Genomic DNA, 26,826 nt, shown 5'->3' with positions numbered 1-26,826 from the left:
GGACATTTATGATCCGTTTTGTTTTTATTATGTATCCTCGAGTTATTTTCTGGCAGAAAGCCCGACATGTAACAAAACTTATGCTTGTCTTTGTGCAAACAGACCAACAATTGTACACTTAATAATAATATGATGTGCAAACATGACAGGCTCAACTTAGTGCATCATTCATTCACTTGGCTTTTAAAAAACAATGACATAATTTTGATGTATTTTTTACTTTTAAAAGGAAAGGCAACATGGGATGAGTTTTACAAAAGTCAGTAATCAAAACTGATTATAATCTTGACCTAACTAGTATTACCCTAAAATTAAAATATAATTTTAACAACATGTTATATTTCACCAAATAATTGATGCAACGTGCAAAGAAAGAGACATAACTATTTTGTGAACAAGCCAAGATTAAAGAATGAATAAGTCTTAAACAAACTGCACACACAACATGTACACCAAACTAACGGTCGAAGAATAGCTCAGTTTGGAGAAGTTTCACTATATGAATATCGCTGACTGCTGCACCATCCTTTAGTTTTAACTGCTGAAAGCAAAATATTTTTCAAAAAACAAACCCGTGTGCAAACTTTATATTAGAAAGCTGAAACAATGCTTTGAAAAACAAATGCATGTGCAATCCTTTCATCATAATGCTGTAATCAAAATATTATAGGATAACACACACAATATATCCTTGTTAGGTTTAGAATCAAAACCAAACTGATTTATAGTCTTTGCCATGAGCAAAGTCACAGTGAGCGAGCTGAAGATTACTCTCCTGAAATGGTGTGAGGCGCGCCACATGTATCGCAGAAAGTTTCAAATAAAATGTATTACAACTGTTACTATGAGTCATCAATGTGCTGCTCTCGTAAAACCTCCAGGGCGAGTGTGGAGAGGAGCCGGAGTGATCACTCACCCTTCCTGGTGAAGACTTGTTTTAGAAAAAAAACTTCAAGAAATTAAATGTGTTGCCTGCAAAAATATTTTTCTGCTTCAACATTAGTTCACTGAGTAAATATTTACATATTAAGGAATTACAATGTTAAAAAATCATCTTTTAAACTATGGACGACAGTGTTCAGTACGCTACATGTATTTGTAATTATTATGACAGTTATCCCACTTTGTCATATTTATGGTAAAAATTTATTTTCAATAATGGTATAAGCACACTTCCTATTATCATATTTCATCTGTGTGAATCAATTTTAGTTTAATATCAAAGCTGTCCATGGACCTAAGTTGTTGAGTGAAAAATAAAGTTATTTTGATGTATGCCAGTGATCTTGATGTTTGACCTCGAAATGAATTTGGTCCTTCCTTATCTACCCCAACAACAACATGAATGTCAAGTGTTGGCATTATTTTTTCAGTGAGTTACTGTGCGAAAATCATTTTATGTCCAAAATGCACACAAAAACTTGACTATTATAATAAATATTTTCCCCTTAATTTTCTTAATAGCTGAAACAAAAATTTCTTTAACACATACCAACAAAGTTATTTATTTTGTTTATTTTAATGCTGAAACAAAACACAATTAAAAGGACAATGCTTGATGACACCTCAGCACATTTGGTGTCTGTCATAGACACTTGGTCTACACGCAGACAACGGGAAGGAAGAAGGAAATATTTTATTTAACGACTCACTCAACACATTTTATTTACGGTTATATGGCGTCGGACATATGGCTAAGGACCACACAGATATTGAGGGAGGAAACCCGCCGTCTCCACTTCATGGGCTACTCTTTTCGATTAGCAGCAAGAGATCTTTTATATGCACCATCCCATAGACAGGATAGCACATACCACGGCCTTTGATGTACCAGTCGTGGTGCACTGGCTGGAGTGAGAAATAGCCCAATGGGCCCACGGACAGGGATCGATCCCAAACCGATCGCGCATCAAGCAAGCGCTTTACCACTGGGCTACGTCTCGCCCCTCCAGACAGCGAGATGAAACCTGTCGCTACTACTGTTACTACGTGGGCTTTCTCAGAGACAGGACAAATCATGACCTTTGATACACCAGGTGTTTGCCAATGAATCAGATGGAAGGAAAACATAATGGTCCACTGAGTGCAACCAATCTTATGACCCACAGGTATTTTAACTGTATATAAAACACTCCACACTCAAGTGTTCTTTACTGGTAAAAACAATATGTTTTTAACCCTTCCATTACGTTTTGGGTCTAGAGAAAAACAGAAGTCGTGTAAAAGACTAAAAAATATACCGGTACTCCAGATGTATACATGTTTAGATTTCAGTGCTGAAAAAAAAAAGAAGTCTTAAAATGCTATGACAAATACCTTGCCGTAAGCTTTTATTGCTGAAAAAATAAATTGTTTCAGACATTGAGTGACTTACTGGTTTTTCTGTGAAAAGAGTAAGGCAACAAAACAATTGTGAAGTTTAAAAAAAACGTAATATAGACATGTACATTTTTATGCAAGCCTAAATGTCTACTGAAGTAATACAATTTTAACCAATTGCTAGTTGCAACTGACATCTTGCAAAATGTAATTTAAAAGAAATAAATATAAATACATGCAAATGACAAAATAACCTGCGATGTTGTTTTAAATTTATTAAAATAATTGACTGTAAATTTAATAAAACTTGGCACAATTTTCAAACTACAACATCTTGTGTAAGTAAACATTACCATCAATATATGTTTATTAGTAAATTCTGAAATAAAGGTATTTAACACTATACACATACAAATCTCCTCCCTGTAAATTATTACTAAAACTTTTTCTTTTTAAACATATATGTAATCCACACTACACATTTCATTTTAGCCCTGAAATAAAATTTGTTTTAGACTAACCCATACTATCCTTAACATTACACAAATAATTTCCTTTAGATATATATATATTTTTAAAATTGCTAAGCACTATTTTTTTAAACATACAATGTCATGTATCCCACGTTAAACTTATTTTAATACTGAAGTAAAATTAGCTTTAGATTATAACACATACTATTCTTAGATTATAGTGCTGAAAAAAAAGGTTTAATCTTCATTGTGATGACACATGTGCAGGCTGTTTCTGCTGAAAACAAATATGTTTTAAAGAGATACTACAATGAGTGGCTAAGTCATTTACTGTACAAATGACAAAGGCCTAAAAAACTAACATAAAAACTACAACAACCCCCAAAATACATGTTAAACTGTGACCCTTTAGTATGAATTAATGCAAGCTTATTAGCTAATTTATTATGTGTAATGTCTTAGATAATGTAATCTATAAATGGAATAACAAACAGATGAACAAACAACTCTGTGAATGAAACAAGAACCAACAACACTGATTCGAGCTGGAGACACAGGCCATTCTCTAACTGATATGACATATATATACAGGCTGGTGCACAGACATATAAGAGTGCTGGGCAAAACCTAGAGTAGAACTTGACATCGCCTATGAATCTAGTGTTTCAAAGATGAATTTGCATTTGATGATGAACCTAACATAAACGTCATTAAATTTTTTATTTCATAGCAAAAATATTCCATCTGTAATACCTTATCTCTTCAATCAGAGATTTAGGAATTACGGTCCAGAAATCAACATATGACCATACAGAAATGTGAACAGTTGACCATGACTTAGGAATGGTGGTCCACAAACATAACATAAAATTCTAAACAAAAGAAACCAATCTCTGAAGTACATATATACCCCAGGAATTTTTTTTTTTTTAAAGTAAAGGTTTTATACCAAAGATTAAGTGAATGGTCAAGAAACAACTTCACCGAACATTAAAAACAAGTAACTGATGCTTGACCTATACACAGGAACAAACATAAATGAAGTGTATGTGAGATGATGAATTTTCATGCATGTTGTACTGACGAGTTACAATTCCAAAGAACGCTAACACCAAATCTAGTCTGGATTAATTAGCCGACAAGTTAATTTCCAATGATGAACATAATAATGAAAAATGTGTTCACTTATAACACACCAACTACAACTGAATATGTTTTTGGTATGTGACAAATTGTCCATTCACAATAAATGAAATGTAACCCACACCCAAAATACAGCGAGACATCCCATGAAGGACACCATGCATAACGAAGATTAGGTTCAGTAAAATCTTTTCTATACGATTATATACATTTGTATTTTTTTTCTATTCAAAGGCCATACTTTGTAGGTCTCAGGTTTGATGGTACAGAAGAAAAAAGTGCATGCAAATTCTAAATACACTGTTCTGTTCAGAAAAAGGCAGGTACATGTACAAATATACTGATATGAATTCATTAAATAAAACTATAAGAAAATAGTAGTACCGTCTTCGTGGGTTCTCTTCCAGGATCTCCTTTCCAATTCTCCGTCGTCTGGCTGGACAACGGCACCGATGCGGAAAAAGCCGTTGAAGTTTTTCATTTTCCTCACACGTGCCGACGGGTATACATTTGTCTGATCCAAAATGTAATTACGCTTCTTTTTGCTTGCTGAAAATAAAATAAAACTTTAAGGGTAACAAGAGATATTATTCGACAAATCAGATATAATTTTATTAAAAGATGTATTTATATTCAAAAGGAAAGGATTAATTGGTTAACGACACCTCAGAATTAGAGAGCAATAATACTTACCGACCAAGAACAGCTTATTCAAACACTTGGTGGCTTTGTCTATCAGATTTTCCCATCTTCCGTGGTAGTTGCGCTTTCGAGGCAGACCCATGACTCTCATTTTGTCAATCAGTGTGTCTGAACCAACGATGTTGTATCTCTTTTCAGGATGGTTTTTCTGCATGTTAATAGCCCAAGTGGTTTTACCAGAGCCTGGCAGTCCTATGATCATTATCATCTAAAATATATAAAAAATAAGATTAAAAAAAATATATATCCAGGTTATGATTTACACATACATGTACGGCCAAGTGCTTACAAAAGTTTTAAAAGTCTTGACTTGGGCTTCCACTAGTCGTGAATTGTTATGGCAATGCTGTATCAACTTTAGACTATATTAAAGTATGGACCTTAAAAGTTTTGATAGCTACAGGCCCTGGCTTCGAGTTTAAAAAACTAAACACAGCAAAACAATTGATTTAGGGAAAAGAATTTTCATTTCATAACTCTACAATACCGAGTAAAGAACAGCAGCAATTGTCATGGTACATCTTTCCATTTGCACAAACTTATATCTGACTTGCGTCATTTTAAATGGTCCAAACAGTGTTCAATGACTCTAAATATTCATTATTTTGATGAGCATCATATACAGTACTGTAGCATTGCATTTATTAATTTCTTTTGGCTGCATTGTCATCTACAAGTAAATTAATTAAATTATTTAAATGATACTGCAATCATGACCAGTGAATTTTAAATGAAAGGCATGATTGATTCAAAACAAAAACTAAGTTGTTCTACCAGTAAGACCAGTTAATTCTTCACCAGCCCTAAACATTTTCATTATCTACCATATTTTATATTGGACAAAATACACATTTTCATCAAACTGATGATCGCTCAATGGTCTCGCCTTGTAAAATTTGTAGTCACCAATAGCTGATTTTAACACTGTGATCATAATTACATTGTATTCCGATAAAAAAATTTTTTTTAAATCCTGATTAATAGCACTAACCTCACAGTCCGAAAACTGAGCCGGTTTTCACACTGTGATCATAATTACATTGTATTCTGATGAAAATTAAAATTTTTATCCTGATTAATAGCACTAACCTCACAGTCAGAAAATTTAGCTGGTGGAAGCTGTCCCTGCACTCGTTCCTGAAGCGGAATCTGTCCGATGTATTTGTAATCCCCATCAGGAGGAAACCATGGCTCTTCTTGGCCCAAGTTAACTCGGAATCTAAAATTAGAACAAAATAGTTTAAAATTATTTAACACACTGAGTATTCCTACAATCAAGACTATTTGTTTTAACACTAACTAAATAAACTATGTTACTTCTACCGTATTTTTCCATGTATTATGCGCACCAGTGTTAAATGCACCCACTCCATTTTGAACATTTATTCCAAGAAAAACAAGAGTACCGGTGAGGTACATGATATGTCCATCATGAGTTTGATGGAAAACCATATCTATATTAATAAATATGTTACGGGTATGATTCAATTATGTGAAATTTTTGCAATGGGATGGATGAACAGTTTGTTTTGGACCAAACACCATCCCAAGTTGTTCCTACATGTGAGGTTTGATGGTCCTGTATGCAAGATATGGTCCGGACAAGGATTTACTGTTATGTGCAATAGATCGTGAAAAATAGGTCACAGTGACCTAGTAATAGAACATGACACACCACCATCCCAAGTTGTTCCTACATGTGAGGTTCGATGGTCCTGTATGCATCTGTATGCATGAAATGGTCCGGATAAGGATTTACTGTTATGTGCAGTACACAATGAAAAGTAGGTCACATATTTCATATTTGACAAATTCAAGGGCTATTCATTATGATCACTCAAATTTCGGCACTTTATAAATTCAGAGCTAGCTCTGCCAATTGCAATATTCACTAATTATGAATTTTGAAAACAAACGGTGAAATAATTTCTTGATATGATTAGTATTCTGTTGGAAAACAACTCTGGATTTCTGTTATTTTTTAAGTTTAAAAGATAAACTGGCTGAAGTTTCTGTTCACCCAGAGCTCGACATCTATAGACTATACAAACCCTGCTATATACTAACCTGCAATTCTTTGTCAAGATGTGTGGAAAGAGAGCCATGTCCTTGTTGCCCACCGGGTAGCCCTGGATCTGCGTGGCCACACCCAGCAACTTGCCATTCTTCATGTAGGAGATAGTAGCCGGCCTCGAGTCCAGATCCAACATGGCCCCGATGACATCGTTCAGACCAAACCGCTGGCCGTAATTAACGAACTTGTTGTTGGACGAGAACTTGCCGGTTCCACCATAACCGTAGGACCAGGGCTCTTCTCCTGTTAATAAGAATATAGTTGATTTATTAAAAAAATCATTAATATTCCATTGCAAATTTAACAAATCATATTAATGTTAAAATATACACATAAGTGATAACCCATGAAGGTTGTACCCCAACTAAATTGGGCAAGTAACATCAGAATAAATTTTATACAAAATGTTCTAATATTGCAAGCACTTTACTTTGTCTTATTGAGCGTTACTGTTCAACAACCAAACAAAAAAATTCAAAATCAAATTTAATTGTAAGTATTGTCTGTTATTTCTTGTATGTTTGCTTATCTTATGCTTCGCCAATTCAGTTTGTGGATAACTTATTTGGTTCATACTCCGATGAATGTAAAAGAAATAACAGACAATCCTTAATTAAAAATATTTATACATGTGGACAGCAGAACGTTTTAGTTACTAATAATGATCATCTGAATTAATTGGAATTGTCCCATGCTGCTGTTATATACCTAAGCATTAGCATTCTACACAAAAACGTATTGGCATTTAATAATAATTTTAAAAATAAACATTTATTATATTATTATAATACAGATGAATATTTCCACTAGACCAGAACAAAAATCCACTAGCCGGAACCGAGGTCTAGTGAATTTGTTGAACCAATGATTGAGCCCAACCGACAGATCAATTTTTTATTTATTATTATAATCTTATTACTGGAACATCACTAATATTACTATAATTATAAAACATACCTAGCTGAAAGGATGAACTGTCTATGGACCAGCCGACTCTCAGAATGTGTGGGTTTTCCTCATTGTGGTCAGAGCCAAAGTCGGTGGCCAGCTCTTCTGTGATACGCACCTCGTACAAAATCTGAAAATAACATTTATGTATTTCAATCAACATGAGCAGTAACTCCAGACCATCTAGACGATACAAGTACTATTAATACTTTGCATTGCCCATGGGGTTGTGTTATTTTTTTTATCAAATGCTTTAACAATAATTATCCCCCCCCCCCCCCCCCCCCACGCAACCAAAACAAAAAACCCTCAAGACCTGCAACATCTTAAGAGTATTAAAGTGACCATGCTAATAACTATTTCTTTTGGGTGGTGTTTCTTTACTTACCTTGCCCCTGCAAACACCGTATGTACATCGAACTCCAGACCAAGTGAAACAAAATCCGGACGGTTTATTCAAAGGAAAACCACCATACCTGAAAAATAAGAAATTATTGTAGCTGCCTGCAATAACATCAAGATCCACACCAAAAACAAATAAAAACATATACTACAAGGAAATAAATTAAGAAATGCAAAGCTCATTCTCTCACAAAACACTAGTATTAGCAAATTGCCAATCAAAAAATGAAATTAAAAATAAAACAGGCCAAAACATTTACCTAAAATATTCATTTAATCAGTTACTTTCAATATTAGTTTTATTTATTAAAATGCATTAAAAGCAAGACCAATGATACTGATATTATATAGATGCTTGATAAAAACAATAAATTCCCCATAACCATATAATTGCACAAGTTTGTTTTACTAACAACACAGCCCATATCAAAGCCTTTAATAAACCAGTTGTGGGACACTGGTTAGACCAGAAACAAAATTCAGATAATGAAAGAAAGACATGTTTTATTTAACGACACGCTCAACACATTTTATTTACGGTTATATGGCGTCAGACATATATTATGGTTAAGGACCATACAGATATTGAGATAGGAAACCCGTTGTCGCCACTTCATGGGCCACTCTTTCTGATTAGTAGCAAGGGATCTTTTATATGCATCATCCCACAGACAGGGTAGTACATACCACAGCCTTTGATATACCAGTCATGGTGCACTGGCTGGAACGAGAAATAGCCCAATGGACCCACCGACGGAGATCGATCCCACATCGAGCGAACGTTTACTACTGGGCTACGTCCCGCCCTTTTCAGAGAAAGAGTCCAAAAGGGAAATTTGATCCTCTGATCAAAACAGCTCAGGCTAGTAATCTACCTACTGTGCTTGATCCAGCTCGATTTTTTTTAGTTTTTTCTTTTTAAAAACGTCCAATGTTTGTCACTGAGACAATAATAAATTAAAAAGTTAGTTTGTTTTGTTTAATGATAGTAATCTACCTACTGTGCTTGATCCAGCTCGATTTTTTTTAGTTTTTTCTTTTTAAAAACTTCCAATGTTTGTCACTGAGACAATAATAAATTAAAAAGTTAGTTTGTTTTGTTTAATGATACCACTAGAGCACACTGATTTATTAATCATCAGCTATTGGTTAAAAAATTAGTTTGTTTTTGTTTAGCAACACCACTAGAGCACATTGATTTGTTAATCATCAACTATTTGTTGTCAAACATTTGTTAATTCTGACATTAGTAAAAAAGGACCTTTTTATACACCATCCCAGACAGGATAGCACATACCACGGTCTTTGATATACCAGTTGTGGTGTTCTTACCAGAGCGAAAACTAGACCAATGAGCCAACTGGCAGAGATTGATCCTAGACCAACTGCGCATCAAGCGAGCACGTTACCACTGGGCTACTCCTCCCCCAATAATAAATTTAGTCTAAAGATGTTATTCTACACACCCATCATTATCCAACACAAGACTGAGATCAGAGTTGTAATCGTCCAGCACGAGACCTACATCCTCCTGCCCAGGCTCTTCGGGTAGGATCGATTGCTGCTGCTGCTGTAGCTGCAGCTGTTCTAGTTGTTGAGGTGGCCACTGAAACCCCATAGGAGGAAGGCCGGGGAAACTGAAACAAAAGATAATGAAATAAAACAAATAATCAGGGAACATTTTTTTCTCAAAATCTTGATTAGAGATATTTATAGTCAACTGAAAATTGATTAAAACTACTGTTTAAATGTTTTAAAATGATCCCTGATAAAAAACACAACCAATCAATCAACAGAAAATAGTTGTATACAGGTGTTCATAGCATTCAGACGGCACTAGTAAAAGAATTACACTAAACACTTGGAGAACAACAGTGACCACACAATGTCACACAACAGGCCTTGACCGTAACATTTTTTCAGTGGAAGCACAGTGAGCTACCAGGTTATGAAATATGGCAGCTCTCAGTAAAATAGGTAGCCCTATAATTTTAATAAATTAAAAAAAAAAAAAAAAAAAATCAATCAAAATCATTAATTTTTATTTAAACGTTTTAAATGGGTTTAATTGATTGCAGAGTAACTGGATGTACCAAAAAAATATAGTAGCCTGACGGATTACCAGGTTTAGAAATCTGGTACCTGACCAAGAAATCAGTAGCCAAATATCCTGGGCTACCGCTAAGGTCGAGCCCTGTACAATCAGGCAATATTTCAAATGAGCACTTGTCCATTTGTCCTGACAAGTGAAAATCTGCTCGGACAAGCAAAATGTAGCTTTATGGTTGTCCAGTGGACAAGTAAAAAATTTCAATGCAGAATAATTTTTTGTAATCAAAAATATGTTCTTTGTACTTTAATAAAACAAAACATTTATTTGGACAAGTGAAAATATTGCTGGACAAGTAGATTTCTCAAAATTCTGCTTCTTTCTATTGCTGTCAGAGTTGCACCTAAAACAAATTGAAGTCAGGTCAAACACAGAAAAACATAAAATTCTGGACATTCTGTTTTGAAAGACTGCAAGTTAAAATATCCAGTAAGTTATGGCAATTATCATTATGCCTAAATTTCATACAAATTCCCACCCAGATAACAAATCCTTAATAATAAAATAAATCCACATAACCGAAACAAACATTGATTTAAAAAGTCCAAGGTCTACAATAAATTAATTTATGCTAACTAGTCCTAAAATCCTTTCCGTACCTGTTTTGTCTAACATCCTGAAACTGTGGTGCACCTTCTGGTGGAGTGACCTGCAGCTTGCGTTCCTGCTGCTGTTGTAAGGCAGTCAGTGCACTTATCGGAGTTCCTGGAGGCAGAGCGATGCCAGGCTGAGCTACAGAACCAGGGGCCATAACTCCTGGGTGAGGGACAACCGAAGGCGGCATCATCTGCTGCAGGGCTGCCTGGTGAGCATGGGCGGCTTGCAGTCCTGGTGGCAGTGGGAGCCCTGGCATAGCCACCATGTAGTGCTGGGGCACCATCATTGGGACGAAACCAGGATACTGGTTCATGGCTAGGTTTTTTTGGGTGTTTTTTCACTTCTATTATTTTGACATTATTTCTACATCTGCAAAAAGAAAAATCATATCACTGCACCTTTAAAAAAAGACAAAAACTTATCATTGGAATCTAAAAAAACAAGGAAACGTACAGTTAATTTTTAAATGGAAATTGGAAATGATATGAAAAGTGAAAGACTGAGGTACTGCTTACAAGTCAGAGTTTCCGCCAGAGATATATGTTTGGGTTCGCCTTCGATGGGCCGCTAAGCCTACCAGTACTCGTAAATACTCTGTATTTGTAATAAATTATGTTTAGTCATACAGGAACACTGAAACAACTTTTTAACATTAAAAAAATATCTAAACAATCAGTACCATAAAAATATTTTTGGGTAAAAAGTTTGTTTTCTTTAATGACACCACTAGAGCACATTGATTTATTAATCATCGGCTACTGGATGTCAAACGTTTGGTACTTTTGACATATACATAGTCTAAGAAAGGAAACCTGAACACTACATTTTTCCCATTAGTAGCAAGGGATCTATTATATGCACCATTCCATAAACAGGATAACACATACCATGGTCTTTGATATACCAGTCATGACACATATTTAGGGTAATAATTTTTATCCATTTTAACCTCTGGAAAAATCTCTGCTTATGTTTGGATACCTCTTGGGCAATTCCTTTAAAAAGAGATATATTTGCAGGGCTCGAAACCCACCAAAATATAATAATGGATGTTGGCAAATTACGGTAAGAGAACCACAAGCAAGATTTTAATGTGGAATACAAATATTAATAGTGGCTCTTATGTTATAGCTCTAACGAAGATCGCCCACATAATATTATTTGGGCGACTAACTCAATTATTTTTTTAATATTTAAGAAGCCCAAATGGGACATTGGTCAGAGAGAGGAAACCTGCAGACATTGTCTTTTAACCTTCCGAGTACTGCAGGCGAGATATCTCGCCCAACGTCACGTCAGTCGATATACTGTACACTGTATACAGTGCATTCCCCAATTCATATTTCCCGCCGTTTTGCACACGACACTCACCGGAAACGGAAATATAATTAAAGAAAAAAGATTTTTTTTCAAAATGGTGGTTTTTGTTTTGATTTTTTCAATTGAAAATACCTTGAAATTTTGAGTTCAAAAAGTGGTTTTCGGCAAGTATTTTCGCTTAACAATGGCGACACGTCGCGGTCATTTTCAGGGATCGATAGCTGATTGTGACAGCTAATTTGATCGTTTTACCAACAACGAAAATGACCAAATATTGCAATATGAATCGTAGTTCAGGTTTTAAAAAAAATTCTGGTCAGAAAACCACTGTTATCGGGAATAATGGACATAAATACTGGACAGCTGGCCACAAATGCCCGTAAGTAAACGGAACTTTTTCGATTTTTTGCCTAATTTTAATCACCATTAGCCGATCTAAAATAATAAAAATTAAAAAAAAAGACACGAAAATAATACTTACCGATTCATATATGAACTTTATTTCATGTATTTATAAAACATTTAAGTGAATATATGTGAGTAAAAATTATAAACTTGTACCCACTCAACGTGGTTTTTGTTAAAAATTAATCCAGTAGTCTAAAGGTTAAGGTGTGAGAGTACGATCACACTCATACAGTGCAAGTAATTTTAATCTGGCGAGTGTGAAAAATAAGGCATGTTACACTTAACAAACAGTGCACGTAAAATAATTTTGTATACTGATTGCCACTATTTACCTTATGACAGTTATGTAGCTGACAGAAAGACCTGTTTAATGCCAGAAATTGTTTTAAATGTGACATGAACGGTAGCGTCCATGCAAGATTTTAATATATGACTGATATTTATCTTTGTAATACAAATCGGAAAACACAGGTTTAATAGACACCTTCGATGACGTACCAATCTGAATCAAAACTTCTCTGCCTATTTAATTTATTATTAATTAGAAACAGTCCACTTTTATAAGGTAATAGATCACAACATCTGATACGGATAACTCATTTATACTGTTCATATAGCTATAACAAAAAGAGAAAAGGGACTGAATTAAATAATGGCTTCTGTAGCCTACACAAATGAACTCGTTATGGAAATCAGCGAAGTCGGTAAAATAGTCTCGATTAGTTCATAACTGTTTGGAATAAAATCCTTTGTAATGACAGATTTTATCAGAGTGTCTATTTTTTTTTATCAACAACATTGGGGCCGTTCTAGATCAATGACGTAACGCTGTCTTGACAGATGTCAGAGCCATTCGTAACTTGTAGCGGTAGGTCAAATGACGTTACAAAATGTTGAGGAAGGGAGATTGGTTGCGTAATTGTTGAATTAAAAATGCAATCTAATTAAAAATAGCTCCACTATTACATGTGGATCTAACAGCAGCCCGTTGGAGCTCATGTCCAGTTGACCTTTCATTCGACCAATCAAAACCTTACTTGCAAAATCATGCCAGTGATTTAAAAAGAATTTGAAAACATTCGGAATTATGTTGAGAGTATACGTAATGATTCGGGTGAATTACGAAATATGCCGGAAACTAATTTCAATATAAAATTTTATATAAAATTCATCTCAAGACGGAAAAAAAAAACGTGATGGTATAGCCATAAAATCTGTTTATACTAGTATACAATCCAGAGTTTATTACTGCACTTTCCCCACTGTTTTTTTATTGTTGAAATAAACTAACAAGTTCGCCTATTGCATAAATAGTCTCGCCTGATATTTTTAGAATTTGTATGGTCCTGAATAATGCTATAAACGGCGAAGTGTAATTGGTCGATATTTGAATTGTTATTTATAGATAAAATGTCACCTGGACATGGGAGTCCACACAATGCTGTTAGATCTACCAGGGTAGACCCAGTAGAGCTAATTTTAATCAGATTGATTAAAAATGCCACATGAATGTCACTGTCCCAACCAACACTATCGATTGAAGTAATTGTAGTCCTACGTTTCACGAGTTATTTAAAAAATGTTTTAGTAATATGAGTCGGTAGTGCACACCGAGATGCTTGGGTCGTAGTTCATGAGACACCTCCCCGGAACCAGTGGGTTTTTCCCATCCCAACTAACCTAATCATGTTCATTGTACATATTAAATTCAAGACAAGTTGATTCCTATACATGTATATGTCATAATTATATTTCCATAGTACTACTCCTGAAACTTTTTAATAAATTATAACTCCATTCGTGAAAGGGAAATGAAGTCAGACTACACTAATAGTAATGAACCAAACAACATACCATTAGAAGAAAACATTGGTTTATTAGTTCATTTTTGCAACATATGTATCTGCATTTACATGTAACAATTACTTCTTCATAAATTAAGAATGCTTGGTTTTCACCCGTCCTAGCATTCTGATGAGTGCGATTTTTCACTCGCCTAAGTGTTTTGAGGTGTGCGATTTTTCACTCGGCTTTGTTTTTCAAAAGACAATGATTGGCCCTGGGACTATAAGTAAATCCTGCAACCTAAGTACATTAGTGCTAATCTGCATATGGAAAACGCATTATTATGCACACCATAAATTCATGTCATTGCGGCAATGCCGATAGCCGATAAATCGGAATCGATCAGTGAAATCACCCGACCAGTGCCGCAGCGACAGCGCCAGTGCCCGTCAGTGTTTCTGCCAAAAACTGGCGTAGCTACCAACGCAATTCAATGATACAATTGTTAGCATGCTTCTGTCATTCATTATTAAACTAATGCTAAAACAAATTGGTACAAACACTCAAATTCTCTTTTAAAAAAGGGAAATTTTTCAAAACATCTACTTACTAACTGGTTGAAACAAGTCTAATTCTTCAAAATGGCGTCTTCAATTTTTATATTTTCATTGTGGAAAGTCAACCAAAGAACGACAACTCTTGCCAAAAATCGTGCTAAATTCCCGAATATTAATTATTTATTCATATTAGTGTTACTGCCAAACAGCTATATGTAGGGTTGCAACATAATAATTACTAATTTTTACATGGATTACCAGGGCCGTACCCTCCGGGGGTCAGGGGGTGGGCAGTTGCCCCCTGAGAATCTCACTTTTAATTTTTCTCCAGAAAATAGCATAGTCTACTAAGTATACACATCTCAGGGTTTAATTTGTATAGTGTTTCATTTGTTATAAAAAGTAGTGCCCCCACCCCTTAGGTTTTGATTAGGGTACGGCCCTGAATACAACTAATATTGTGAGTAGAATTATGGAAATACACGGTGAAAAGGTTTCAGGCCAGCTTATTTTTCCCGAAACCCGTATAATTATTGCCCTAATTTGATGTTTTGTTCCAGCACTTGGGGTGCAGTTATGTAGCCTACACATGATAAGCCTTCGCACCGTAATATTTTTGTTTTGTTTTTTGTTTTGTTTAACGACGCCACTTAAGCACATTGATTTATTAATCATCGGCTATTGGATGTAAAACATTTAATAATTTTGACATATAATTTTAGAGGAAACCCGCTACATTTTCCCATTAGTAGCAATTGAAGGGGTCTTTTATATGCATCGTCCCAGACAAAAGAAGGAAGGAAATGTTTTATTTAAGGACGCACTCAACTCATTTTATTTACGGTTATATGGCGTCGGACATATGGTTAAAGACCACACAGATATTAAGAGAGGAAACTCGCTGTCGCCACTTGATGGGCTACTCTTTTCGATTAGCAGCAAGGGATCTTTTATGTGCACCATCCCACAGACAGGATAGTACATACCACGGTATTTGTTACACCAGTTGTGGAGCACTGGCTGGAACGATAAATAGCCCAATGCGTCCATCGACGGGGATCGATCCTAGACCAACCGCGCATCAAGCGAACGCTTTACCACTGGGCTACGTCCCGCCCCTCATAGAGAAGAAATCTTATAGTTAAAAAGACCAGCTCTCTTGATATTTTGAAGGCAAAAATCAGGTCAGGTCGTAAGGTTTAACGTGTACATTCAGAACAAGCTGTTGTAGCACACGCCTGTCAGAATACCATGTTACACCGGCTTTGCGCAGCCTTACAAGGTGTTACATCACAGGGGCGTAGGCTGGGGGGGGGGGGGTTTCGGGATTCGGACGGACCGACCCCCCCCCCCCCCCCCCCCCCCGCTGAAGCAAATGGTCCGCTTTCAGAACTAAAACATACAGGTTTATACATGTGGAGTTTCTGGTAGTGCAAAAACAAAATAGAAAAAGGGTCCGCTTGGTTCATATTCGAAACCCCCAGGTCCAGATCACGCGACGCCCCTGCATCACCAGCAAAGTTGGTATGAAGAAGGTAGCTTTGAAAGCAGAACCAGAGAAGACTTCTAGAGACATCCAGCCCTCTCTACAGCTATTATTCGCAACTCTGAGCATTGCTTGGTGAAGGTACGGAGCAGAGGAGATGATACCACAAATTTCTGTGATCTCCGAGCAGAAGGTTTTCACTTCAGTAAAGGCAACTCTCTCCACAACCTGCCTCCGACCAGCCAGGGTATCCTGCCTCATATCCAGCGTACGTTCTATAATGCCCATACCACCATACATGCCTCAGAGAGCCACCTCGACCATAAAACTGTCGAATCACTGAAGCCTCAAGATTGTGACTATGAGCACGACCAAGGTCAGCTAATGCCTGCAACATAGTGGAAAACCCTCGAGGTTAATTGGTAAGTCATATGCTCATGTGATATGTGTATCAGGTCAACTTGCCCTTGCTGTGGTCAAATGTTGCAAATTCTGTCGGTGCAAGAAAACATCACCCAATTCCTGTAAAAATGTAATAGCCGGATAAGAATAGCTTGAGTTCTGCAGTATTTTTGGTATTTAAAACTTTTGTACTCATAATGTAGTAATCTTTATGTAGTCGTATTTAGGACAGTTATCAACGATAAATAATAACAATTCATGAAAGGTTCATCTGTACTGTATTAAACACCATGTATAGGCCCGATGTTTTAAATGATTGAACATCATTATTTACTTTATTTAAGGTAGAGTAAACTCAAACAAGAGATTTATGCATCTTTCCAACACATAAATGTGTTGGAAAGATGCATACCCGGACCACCAACATATACTGACACTTTAACAAATGAAAAACGCGTAATTTTAGAGTTAATAAAAAAAACATGATTATTCCTGCTAACTGGGGGCAGCCATTTTATTTCGTTTTTGTGACGTCCGGTGGTATAGCTTGGGACGAAGTGACGTCAGCTCCGTCCATCTGCTCTATGCACAGTGTAAACAAAGGCTCTAATTTATGACAAGGCGCTTCGCTTTCATCAACCTGACTTGTAAAACAACATAAATGACTTGATAGTATAATAAACTATTTAACTAAATATATTTCAATTTGCATCAATAGAACGAAATGGAGTTATAGTATTTTTCTTTTTAAAAAAAATCGAAAGAAAAAAAGAAGCGTATTATTAGGCCTATTGGTATGCTACGTTCGAGCAAAAACGACCACTCAAAATACCCAAGTGATAATTTTCTTTTCTTTGGGACTACGTAATTGGTCAGTTTTGTGATTTTAGATGGGAAAGTCTACTTAATTAAGGCTTTTACAGAATTACTTACAATAATAAAGCAAGACGGCTGCTCGATTACGATTAGAGGGGTGTCCGTGCGGTTAAAACACAATACCCTGTGATCTTAATAAAAGAGGCACGTCTTTTTAGTGTGTCTAGACACAGTGTCTGGGGACCGTCTAAATATACACCTGCCAATCAGGAACCACAGGTACAGACCACGGAAAGAAACGACCAATTAACTAAGAAAACACTCCGATTATTATTTCAGTACGTGGGTTAATTTATTTACAAACCATAATACAGTTATTTCAACACTTTGACAGTGGTGGTTTATTTTGTATTAAATATAATTTATAATTGTTGCTGGCTTACTGGGATGGCTATTATTACAGAATATTGCGATGTATCCGCAAAAATCAGGTATGTTTTGTTTCTTCAGTTCGAAGACTAATTCCTGACGTGACACGTTAGGTATTACGTAACCACCAGCTCGCCAGAGGGCGTATTCACTGGGATGGCACAAAATGGCTGCGCCCGTTATATATACTAACCGTCACATTTAACCGTTTTATTAATTAACTATACGATTATACTTGTTGATATTAAGCAATAATGTGCATTATATATAGCCGCTATTAGAAATTCGAAAAAAGGGCAGAATTACGTCCCCTAACCACTCTCTACTTCTGGCGCGTTCCGGTTTGAACAAACATGGACGATCATGATATAAATTCCTGGATCAGCGATGAAAATGTGCCTCCAAAAATATTACAAAGGTTAGGTTGCAGGAATATTTACGAAAAACGGTGCTTCCAACAACGGGAACAAAACCACAGCTGGAAAAACGATGGTCACAGTTGTTTATGAATCTTCAGCTGAGATTTATGAATGCCAATCCCTGGCATCATAAATGTCCCCAACTATGTTTTAAAAATAAAGAATAATACAGGTAAAAATTAATTTGATGAAATTGCGATTTGTTATAACTGATCATGTGTTAAATATAGGAGATGAATCTAGCGAGCTGTCCCACACCCTGATTGTTTTGGTTTTCTTGCATGGATTTTTTTTTTTTTTTTGCGTCAAAGCTGCAATCTCGCCTCACATTAATTATCATAATTTCATTTAAACATACAAACACACTTGCAGTTTTAATGAATTGTGTGTGACAGTAACACCGTTGTAATAGATAATAGAAACATGTTTATAGTGCGGCAGGCCCGTACGCAGAAATGTATATGGGGGTGCGTAATCGACGGCCCAAAGGGCCGGTGTTGTTAGGGGGGTCCGGGGCATGCCTCCGAATTTTTTTTAAATCTAGAAAGCAAGAGATGCATTTTCCTGCATTCTGGGAAGTAACTCTGTGACATCGTCGGACTATTTTAAAAATTTTTTACACATCCACGGACGGACCTCGACGCGTACGCCCCCCTCATTCCCCCCCCCCCCCTGCGTACGGGCCTGCGTCCCACGAGGAACGCATTTTTTTTCATACTATGGAATTTACAAGTTATTTATTTCTGAGCCGCTTGTTTTCTAAATTACACACAAAAATAGTATATTTTTGTTATTTCCAAAAAACTTTTATTTTAATTTTTACGTCAAACCAAACTTAAATTATTTACAAAAACAACATTTTTGGAGGATGGGACGGACTATATGTAATATTCCGATCAGAACAGTTCCCTTCACCACGTGCTATGTTACGTTTGTTTTGTTTTTTTCAGTGTATTTCTGGGGACGCATGACCCGACCCCTCCCCTAAAAACACCACTAGCCAGTTACACAATTTCCTGCACATGCGCCTGTTTGATTAAATATTTCGTTTGCTGTAAATTGATTAGGTCTATATACATTGCATTATATAGTGTAAATTTTGCTGTAATAACAGCTAAATATATAGTTTAACCTAAAAACATCTACCTATAGTAACAGTGTTTACATCAAAATATCTGTGTGAACATATTTATGTTAGTCTTGCATGACAAATCTGTCCCCAAATAAACAACAGCCTACAAAACAAGCCCACTCACCAGTACACACGCACAACCAAAAACATAACCCAAACTAACACACACATTTGAAAAAAAAGGTTTTATCTATGTACATATACCAGTGGCGTATGAAGGTAGCAAGGCGGGGGGATGTACGCACACACACACACACACACACACACACACACACACCATGGAATACTTAATGGTTGTGCATAATATTAATAATTGCAGGTAGATAGTCGATCGTAACTATTAAATTACACATGAAATTGTGTCCGTTACACTATGTCCGTCTGACAATGACACTGGACTCTGTTCCGATTTGTTTGCGAGTCCGACAGTAGAAACCTTATCGTTAGGCGAGGAAGTGAATTTCTGTATCGTTAGTTTCATTATTAACTACTGCATAGGTCGTAGTTAATAATGCAGCTAGCGATACAGAAAATCGCAGCTAGTCATTTAGTCAAATTAATGTACTTCCATTCGTACACAGTGATAAATATACACAAACACATGCATATTAAGGTGCCGTTTTAACGTGCTCGTAAGTATTTTTGTTGAGCACAAAACATATTGTACATTTTCTTTTCTGTAAAAGAAGGCGATTGCACACAATCTGACGAACAATAATAGTAATAGAAAACTTTATTAACGTCAAAAACATAAAAGAACAAGTTGACAACTACTCCACAATTCAGTAGTAACAAAGGGCCTTTGTTGCAAGCGACTGGAGCGTAACGCGCCGGAAATAATTTAGTAGCTAACTGGGACCGCTTAGCATGATGAAAACCAAGGGTAGATAAGTATGTTTCTAATAGAGGCTATTGTTGAATACGCATACCAGGTCAAATTCCTTGATTGTCCCCTCCTTTAACGTGGAATTTTGATTGGATTGGTTTTTAAAAATTATGATCTGGGATATGGAGGGGAGGAGGACGGTTGGATAGAGTTTATTTATCTGACTCTTTCGTTTTAGAGTGTCACTTGAAATGTTCTTCTGTATGTAAAGTTATGTCTAATTCAGTATTCTGCGACCATTTTAGACACCAGCTTGAAATTATGCTAGATAAGTCAACTCCAAAAATCACAGTAATGGTACCAATCAATTATTTGGTGTCAAAAACATATTTATAGAAACAAAGATTAACTTCTTATGACACTTACTTTAGGTATGATCATTTGACGAAATGCCCTAACAGTAACAGTGTGTATTTTAGGGTGTAGGGATACAATATGCCCCATGGGCATCATCCAGAAACCCGAGGTTTTAAAATGAAAGCTGTATAGCTCTGAGCACTTAAAGGGACATTCCTGAGTTTGCTGCATTATAAGATGTTTCTGACAAATAAAATATTTCTACGATTAAACTTACATATTAAATATATTTTCTTGTTTAGAATATCAGTGTCTGTATATTCAATGTGTTTCTGGTCATCTCAATATTTGTAAGAAGCCCAAACCGGATTTTGTCTTCAAGTAATTTCGTACATACGAAAACATATTTTTTAGGAAATAACCTAGTACAAATATTAGAACACGGTCAGAAACACGTTTAATATACATACTTGGTATGGTGTTCAAGTCCATAGCACGTGGCAGTGGCCCTGATGCACGCTTTCTTGACAAATCAGCAAAAAGCATGCAGCTTCACACGTGTTCGCGATTGACCCAATTTTAACGAACGATTCTTTAGACACTACATTTGGTATACGAATAAAACAGTTATGTTACCAAAACCAAACTTGCGGGGTTTTTTTCGTGAGTGCTAGAATATGTGATTGATTTCACTGAAATTTGTTATTTAAAAAATTAAACAATTCTTCCATACAATTTGAAACAAATGGGTTTATTTAAAACATTTTTTTTTTTTTTACCAGAATGACCTGACAGTGTACACACCCAGTGATCATTATAGTATCTAGAATCTAGTATATTCAACAAGCTAAAGTCAGTCATGGTGTTTTCTGTGACTTTTGTCCAATATTCCTCATACCCAATTTCAATTTTATATTTCTTATAATTGATTATATCAATTCCGTAGTCAATGAGGGTATGTACACAGAGTCATTTGCCAATAGTACAAAACGTATCCCTTTTAACATCATACCATATCTCCAAGGGTTGGACTATGGATCAGGTTGTTTATACCAGGATAGTCTTCGGGAAATTTAGCCGGGATAGGGTTACAGATGAAAATGGTGTCAAGAATCGCCTGGAATTTCATTATCGATCATTGGGTGTAATCAGTTTGCCCCAACTGATCAATGTTTCTCCCTCCCTCCACCCCCCTCTCTCTCTCTCTCTCTCACACACATTCTCTCTCCGTCTCTCTCTCTCTCTCTCTCTCTCTCTCTCTCTCTCTCTCTCTCTCTCTCTCTCTCTCTCTCTCTCTCTCTCTCTCTCTCTCTCTCTCTCTCTCTCTCTCTCTCTCTCTCTACCTTCTTGCGTCGAATTAACCAAAGATCCGTAGTTTAAAAATTGTTGAGATATCGTTAAACAAATATCCATTTTCATTATTTTGAAAGGCGGTTGGTTCTGATATATTCATCAAGGAAGCTGCTATATTAATAATAAAAAATAGTTTCATTTCGAGGTGAGGCTCTGTGATGACATCATGGGAGTTTTTTTTACTTGGATGACCACTAGAAAACTTGATGGAAATCCTCGAACTTTCTTATCAATTACACTTCAGCCCGAAAAAGAAGCCATGAAAACGGCATGTCAAACCAAGCCTTGAAATAACCGTGAACACAAAGTTTGTTTTGTTTAACGACACCTCTAGAGAACATTCATTTATAAATCATCGGCCATTGGATGTCAAACATTTGGTGATTTTGACACAGTCTTGAAGAAAAAAAATGTTTTGTAAGATACCACGTTTTATGTCTATGTCCTGGGTGTGCCTATACATTGTTATAATATATCAGTTGTCACTGGCGTAACCGGAAAAGGGAGGTGGGGGTGTGAGGGCTAAGCACTCTTCCCCCCTCAAACAAAATCACTAGTGTTGGAAATCGGCTGGAAATTTCATCATCGATCGTCGATTATAATTGGTGTACATCGACTTTCGATTACTAAATCGGTTAGAATATACGGATTTGAATTATTAGGACAATGCGTCTAGTTGGGGCAGGATGTAGCCCAGTCGTAAAGCGCTCGCTTGATGCGCGGTCGGTCTAGGATCGATCCCCGTCGGTGAGCCCATTGGGCTATTTCTCGTTCCAGCCAGTGTACCACGACTGGTATATCAAAGGCCGTGGTATGTGTTATCCTGTCTGTGGGATGGTGCATATAAAAGATCCCTTGCTGGTAATCGAAACGAGTAGCCCATGAAGTGGCGACAGCGGGTTTTCTCTCTCAATATCTGTGGTCCTTAACCATATATCCGTAAATAAAATGTGTTGAGTGCGTCGTTAAATAAAACATTTCCTTCCTTCCTTCTAGTGTAGTGTTCTCCGGGATAGACCCTACAGATCGCTAAATTTGCCATTGATGGGACATTCCTGAGTTTGTTGCAATTTTTAACATGTTACCGACTAACAGAGACTTTTTAACGATTGTAATTACATATAAAATATATTTTTCTGCATAAAATATTAGTAGCTGTATATTAAACGTGTTTCTGATCGTTCTAATATTTGTACTAGGTTAAATTTCATTTTATTTTCTATTTTGTTCTTTTTCGTACGTACGAAATTATTTGAAGACAAAATCCAGTTTGGGCTTCTTACAAATATTAGGACGACCAGAAACACATTGAATATACAGACACTGATATTCTAAACAAGAAAATATATTTAATATGTAAGTTTAATCTTAGAAATATTTTATTAGTCGGAAACATCTTACAATACAGCAAACTCAGGAATATCCCTTTAATAACTATTTAATTATATTTGTTTTTGTTTTCTTTATGAATATATTAAAACAAACACCAACATCAACACATTTTAATTTGCATTAAGTTCTTCATCTAAACAGGAAAATCAATTACAATTAAAATTTTTCGTGACAGTTGATTATTGATTTTTATAATCGATCAATATCGTCAGACCCAATCCATAAACAGAGGCGGATCGGGGGGGGGGGGGGGGGGGAAGCCTAGGGGCCCGCCCCACTCTAAATTTTGTAACAGTTATAATTTTATTATATATTTTTTTTTATTTTTTTTACAATCCCCTCCAAACCTCCCCCAAAGTTCCATTGGCATTCCGCTTCATGTCATTGCCCCCCCCACCCCCCACCCCCAAATGGATTTTCTGTAGCCGCCACTGCTCAAGTATCGATTACAAAAGACCATTGGAACATCATTACTATCATAGTGGAAGATTTACAACTACATGTATATTCAAAGGTACTTTAAATATTTTTAACGTTCAAATACGATTCAGTTAATTGATAGGGTGTCATCTGTCGATTATGCAATAATTTAAGACTTTAGTTACTTCGGGGCTAGCAGTCAGACCAATTAGTTTGAAACTGAATCACACTGCGGATTTTTAATTGATGGCCCCAGCTGATATCCGGTCTGCCAACAACTAACTATTAATTATTATGTCAGCAGTTAACTATTACAATTTATCATGTGACACAATTCACAAAGAGGTCTTACTCTGAGTATGTGCCTAGGGAAATGCTATTGAAGAGAAATAAATGTACAAGGAACATTAAGACGTAACCATTTTAGCCGAGTCTTATAAAAGAAAAACAGAAAGAGATAGACGAATATAGAGACCCAGAGACAGAGAGAGAGGAGGTGAGACCTAGGGGGAGACCCTTGAAGTATCAGTCGCAGTGTCAACTCTATCGTTTTCTAAGAGCTTAAACATACATACATACATACATACTGACGATTTGCTGACGTGGCGTCACGTGTCGACTCCCTAAACATGGAAGATCCCTAGTACCCCTAAACTGTCGAGAACATCTCCGCAGATATTGCGTAGTGTTCTGATGAACATCAATGAATACCAAAATTACTAGCAACAGCGTTTGTGCCGTTCTAACCTCAATCATACCCATCGTTCGAAGGAGTCCATTTTCTGGGAGGCGTGGCATCACACTGACGACGATCTGATACCAACAAAAATATTTTTCTGAGTTATAAGAATGCATACAATAGTTTTAAAGTCCAATGATAAGAAAAATGACGTAAAACAGGAGCACGTGACAAAGAATGCTAGTAATGCAACATGTGATCACAAAGTATGAATAGTTCGTGCAATTGACAGGACACCGCTGGAATATCGACGGGAGTGATTACACGTTCAGTTGCTGAAATTGTTATAACCAGATTTCAAGTAAATTATATCCTATATGCAATCATTTGGTGCACAGGAACATTTTTCCGCGATATATATATATATTATCTGTATCACCATGTTGTTAACTTATTTAATCATGTTTTATGCTGGAAAGTAAATACAAGAACCTACATCACCAATTTGAGACTTATATTACTTCATTTACATTCCGGTAAAACAAAAATAAGAAAAACTACGCTGTGTTAATTAACAATAATGCATCTTCGTTTTCCATTAACTATTGTATTTGCTCCATAACACGACTCAAAGGCAGTGCGGGTCCACCCACCCTTCAAAAATGTGATTACCCCACTCCCAATATATAATCCAGGCCACGTCAACGTCTGTTTTATTAGAAAATGTTGACATTATTGGCAATGTGAATTGATTTGGTGTAAAGGAACGTACAACTATACAGCTACTATAAGCACTGATGAAAATGACTAGACTAGTAGGCAACAGAAATTGTAAGCTGGATCTTTAAAAGTAATGGGTTATTATGAGCTTTTACTAAAATCCGGAATTTGTAGACGATCACCATCTGTGGCCGTTTGTTTCACTTGTATCATGTGAAGAAGATCAGGGAGGGTACACACGCTCTACTCTTGTTGGTTTTTCGGTCATCACCCTGAGGTAGAAATCTGCTTCCATGGAAGCCTCGGAGGTACATGGAACTAAGATGTAGGTGCTGGGCTCCAGTTCAAATCGCATCGTTATCTCTCTGTAGGGCACAAATGTGCCAGACGTTTTCACCACTTCCGGCATAAACTTGTAGAAATTGTCGCCAGAGAGTCGGAGAGGTTTCCGACCTTTCCGAAGCTAGTAGATAAAAACAAATACTAATAAATAATTTATAAACAAACTGAATTTGGGGGCTTTTCAACCGGGCGGAAGTCATCCGCTAGGTTTTCTTTGGAGATTAGATAAATATGAATATGAAGAAACTGACTGTTTAAATTACGGCAATTTGGTGACTAACATGGGATTATAGTGACACTCAGTATAGACTAAAGGATATCGAGGGCGGAATGTAGCCCAGTAGTAAATCGCTCGCCTGATGCGCTTTCCGTCCAGGATCGACCCCCGTCGGTGGGATTTTGGGGCTATTTCTCGCTCTAGCCAGTACACAACGAGTGGTAATCAGAGGTCGTGGTATATGCTATCCTGTCTGGGATGGTGTATATAAAACATCCCTCGCTAATAATGAAAGAATGTAGCGGGCTTTCTCTCTAAGACTACATGTGCTCTAGTGGTGTCGTTAAATAAAACAAACCTTTTCTTCTACCAGATATATATCACACAATTCGATTTGCAAATATCTATAGCAAAAACAATTAAAACAGTTTAGCTTTTTAAAAAAATAATTAAATACTATGTAAACGTTTTATATTTACTGTTATTTGGTTAGCCTAACATAATCATGTAATAAGAACACAGAAGTAACAGAACTATAAATAATATTACCTTGAAGATGACGAAGCCAATGTAAACGGCAAATTCATCTCGAACTCGCCTGTCAGACACTTCCATCAGGTTAACAATCACACTGATTCGCCTGTCCGCCTTATCGAGGTGTACTTTGTACTGAGGATTCATCCAAAATGAACCTGTTAACGAAATACATATCACCGTGACCCGATAAAGATATATCCACATGTTACCCTTCCTCCCCGCCCCATTTTACAGTTATAAAGAAGGAACCTCACCCTAACCCTAACTCTAAAACTAGCCCTAACACTAAATCTAACACTACCCTAAAATTACAACTGTAACTCTAACCCCTAATCCTAAAACTAACCCCAACCTTAACTAATAGGGGGATAACGGTTGGATATTTTACAACAAAATATGGCCTCTCCTCGGGGTGACTGCTTCTACAGGGGCGTATCGTGTTCAGGAGGACGAGCGCTCGC

At 36.4% G+C, this 26,826-nt stretch overlaps 2 protein-coding genes across 2 annotated transcripts in view; both read right to left on the bottom strand.

Annotated features, from left to right (window-relative positions):
- LOC121379395 (YLP motif-containing protein 1-like) overlaps positions 1-14,964 on the bottom strand; it is a 28,820-nt gene extending 13,856 nt beyond the window's left edge. Inside the window, exons 1-9 of the mRNA XM_041507992.1 lie at positions 14,892-14,964; positions 10,771-11,137; positions 9,528-9,698; positions 8,048-8,135; positions 7,669-7,789; positions 6,705-6,954; positions 5,727-5,856; positions 4,629-4,845; positions 4,320-4,484 (exon numbers count right to left, since the gene is read on the bottom strand). Coding sequence (XP_041363926.1) covers positions 4,320-4,484; positions 4,629-4,845; positions 5,727-5,856; positions 6,705-6,954; positions 7,669-7,789; positions 8,048-8,135; positions 9,528-9,698; positions 10,771-11,081 — 1,453 coding nt within the window. The 5' untranslated portion in view covers positions 11,082-11,137; positions 14,892-14,964. The remainder of the gene's footprint in view (positions 1-4,319; positions 4,485-4,628; positions 4,846-5,726; positions 5,857-6,704; positions 6,955-7,668; positions 7,790-8,047; positions 8,136-9,527; positions 9,699-10,770; positions 11,138-14,891) is intronic.
- A 10,528-nt stretch (positions 14,965-25,492) lies between these two features.
- Positions 25,493-26,826, bottom strand: part of LOC121379756 (calpain-8-like) — a 26,762-nt gene continuing 25,428 nt past the window's right edge. The window contains exons 11-12 of the mRNA XM_041508404.1: positions 26,378-26,520; positions 25,493-25,732 (exon numbers count right to left, since the gene is read on the bottom strand). Of these exons, the coding sequence (XP_041364338.1) occupies positions 25,493-25,732; positions 26,378-26,520 (383 nt within the window). The remainder of the gene's footprint in view (positions 25,733-26,377; positions 26,521-26,826) is intronic.

This window comes from Gigantopelta aegis, chromosome 8 (genome assembly GCF_016097555.1).
Source record: "Gigantopelta aegis isolate Gae_Host chromosome 8, Gae_host_genome, whole genome shotgun sequence".
NCBI lineage: Eukaryota > Metazoa > Mollusca > Gastropoda > Neomphalida > Peltospiridae > Gigantopelta > Gigantopelta aegis.
This window is presented reverse-complemented; position numbering and strand designations above follow the sequence as displayed.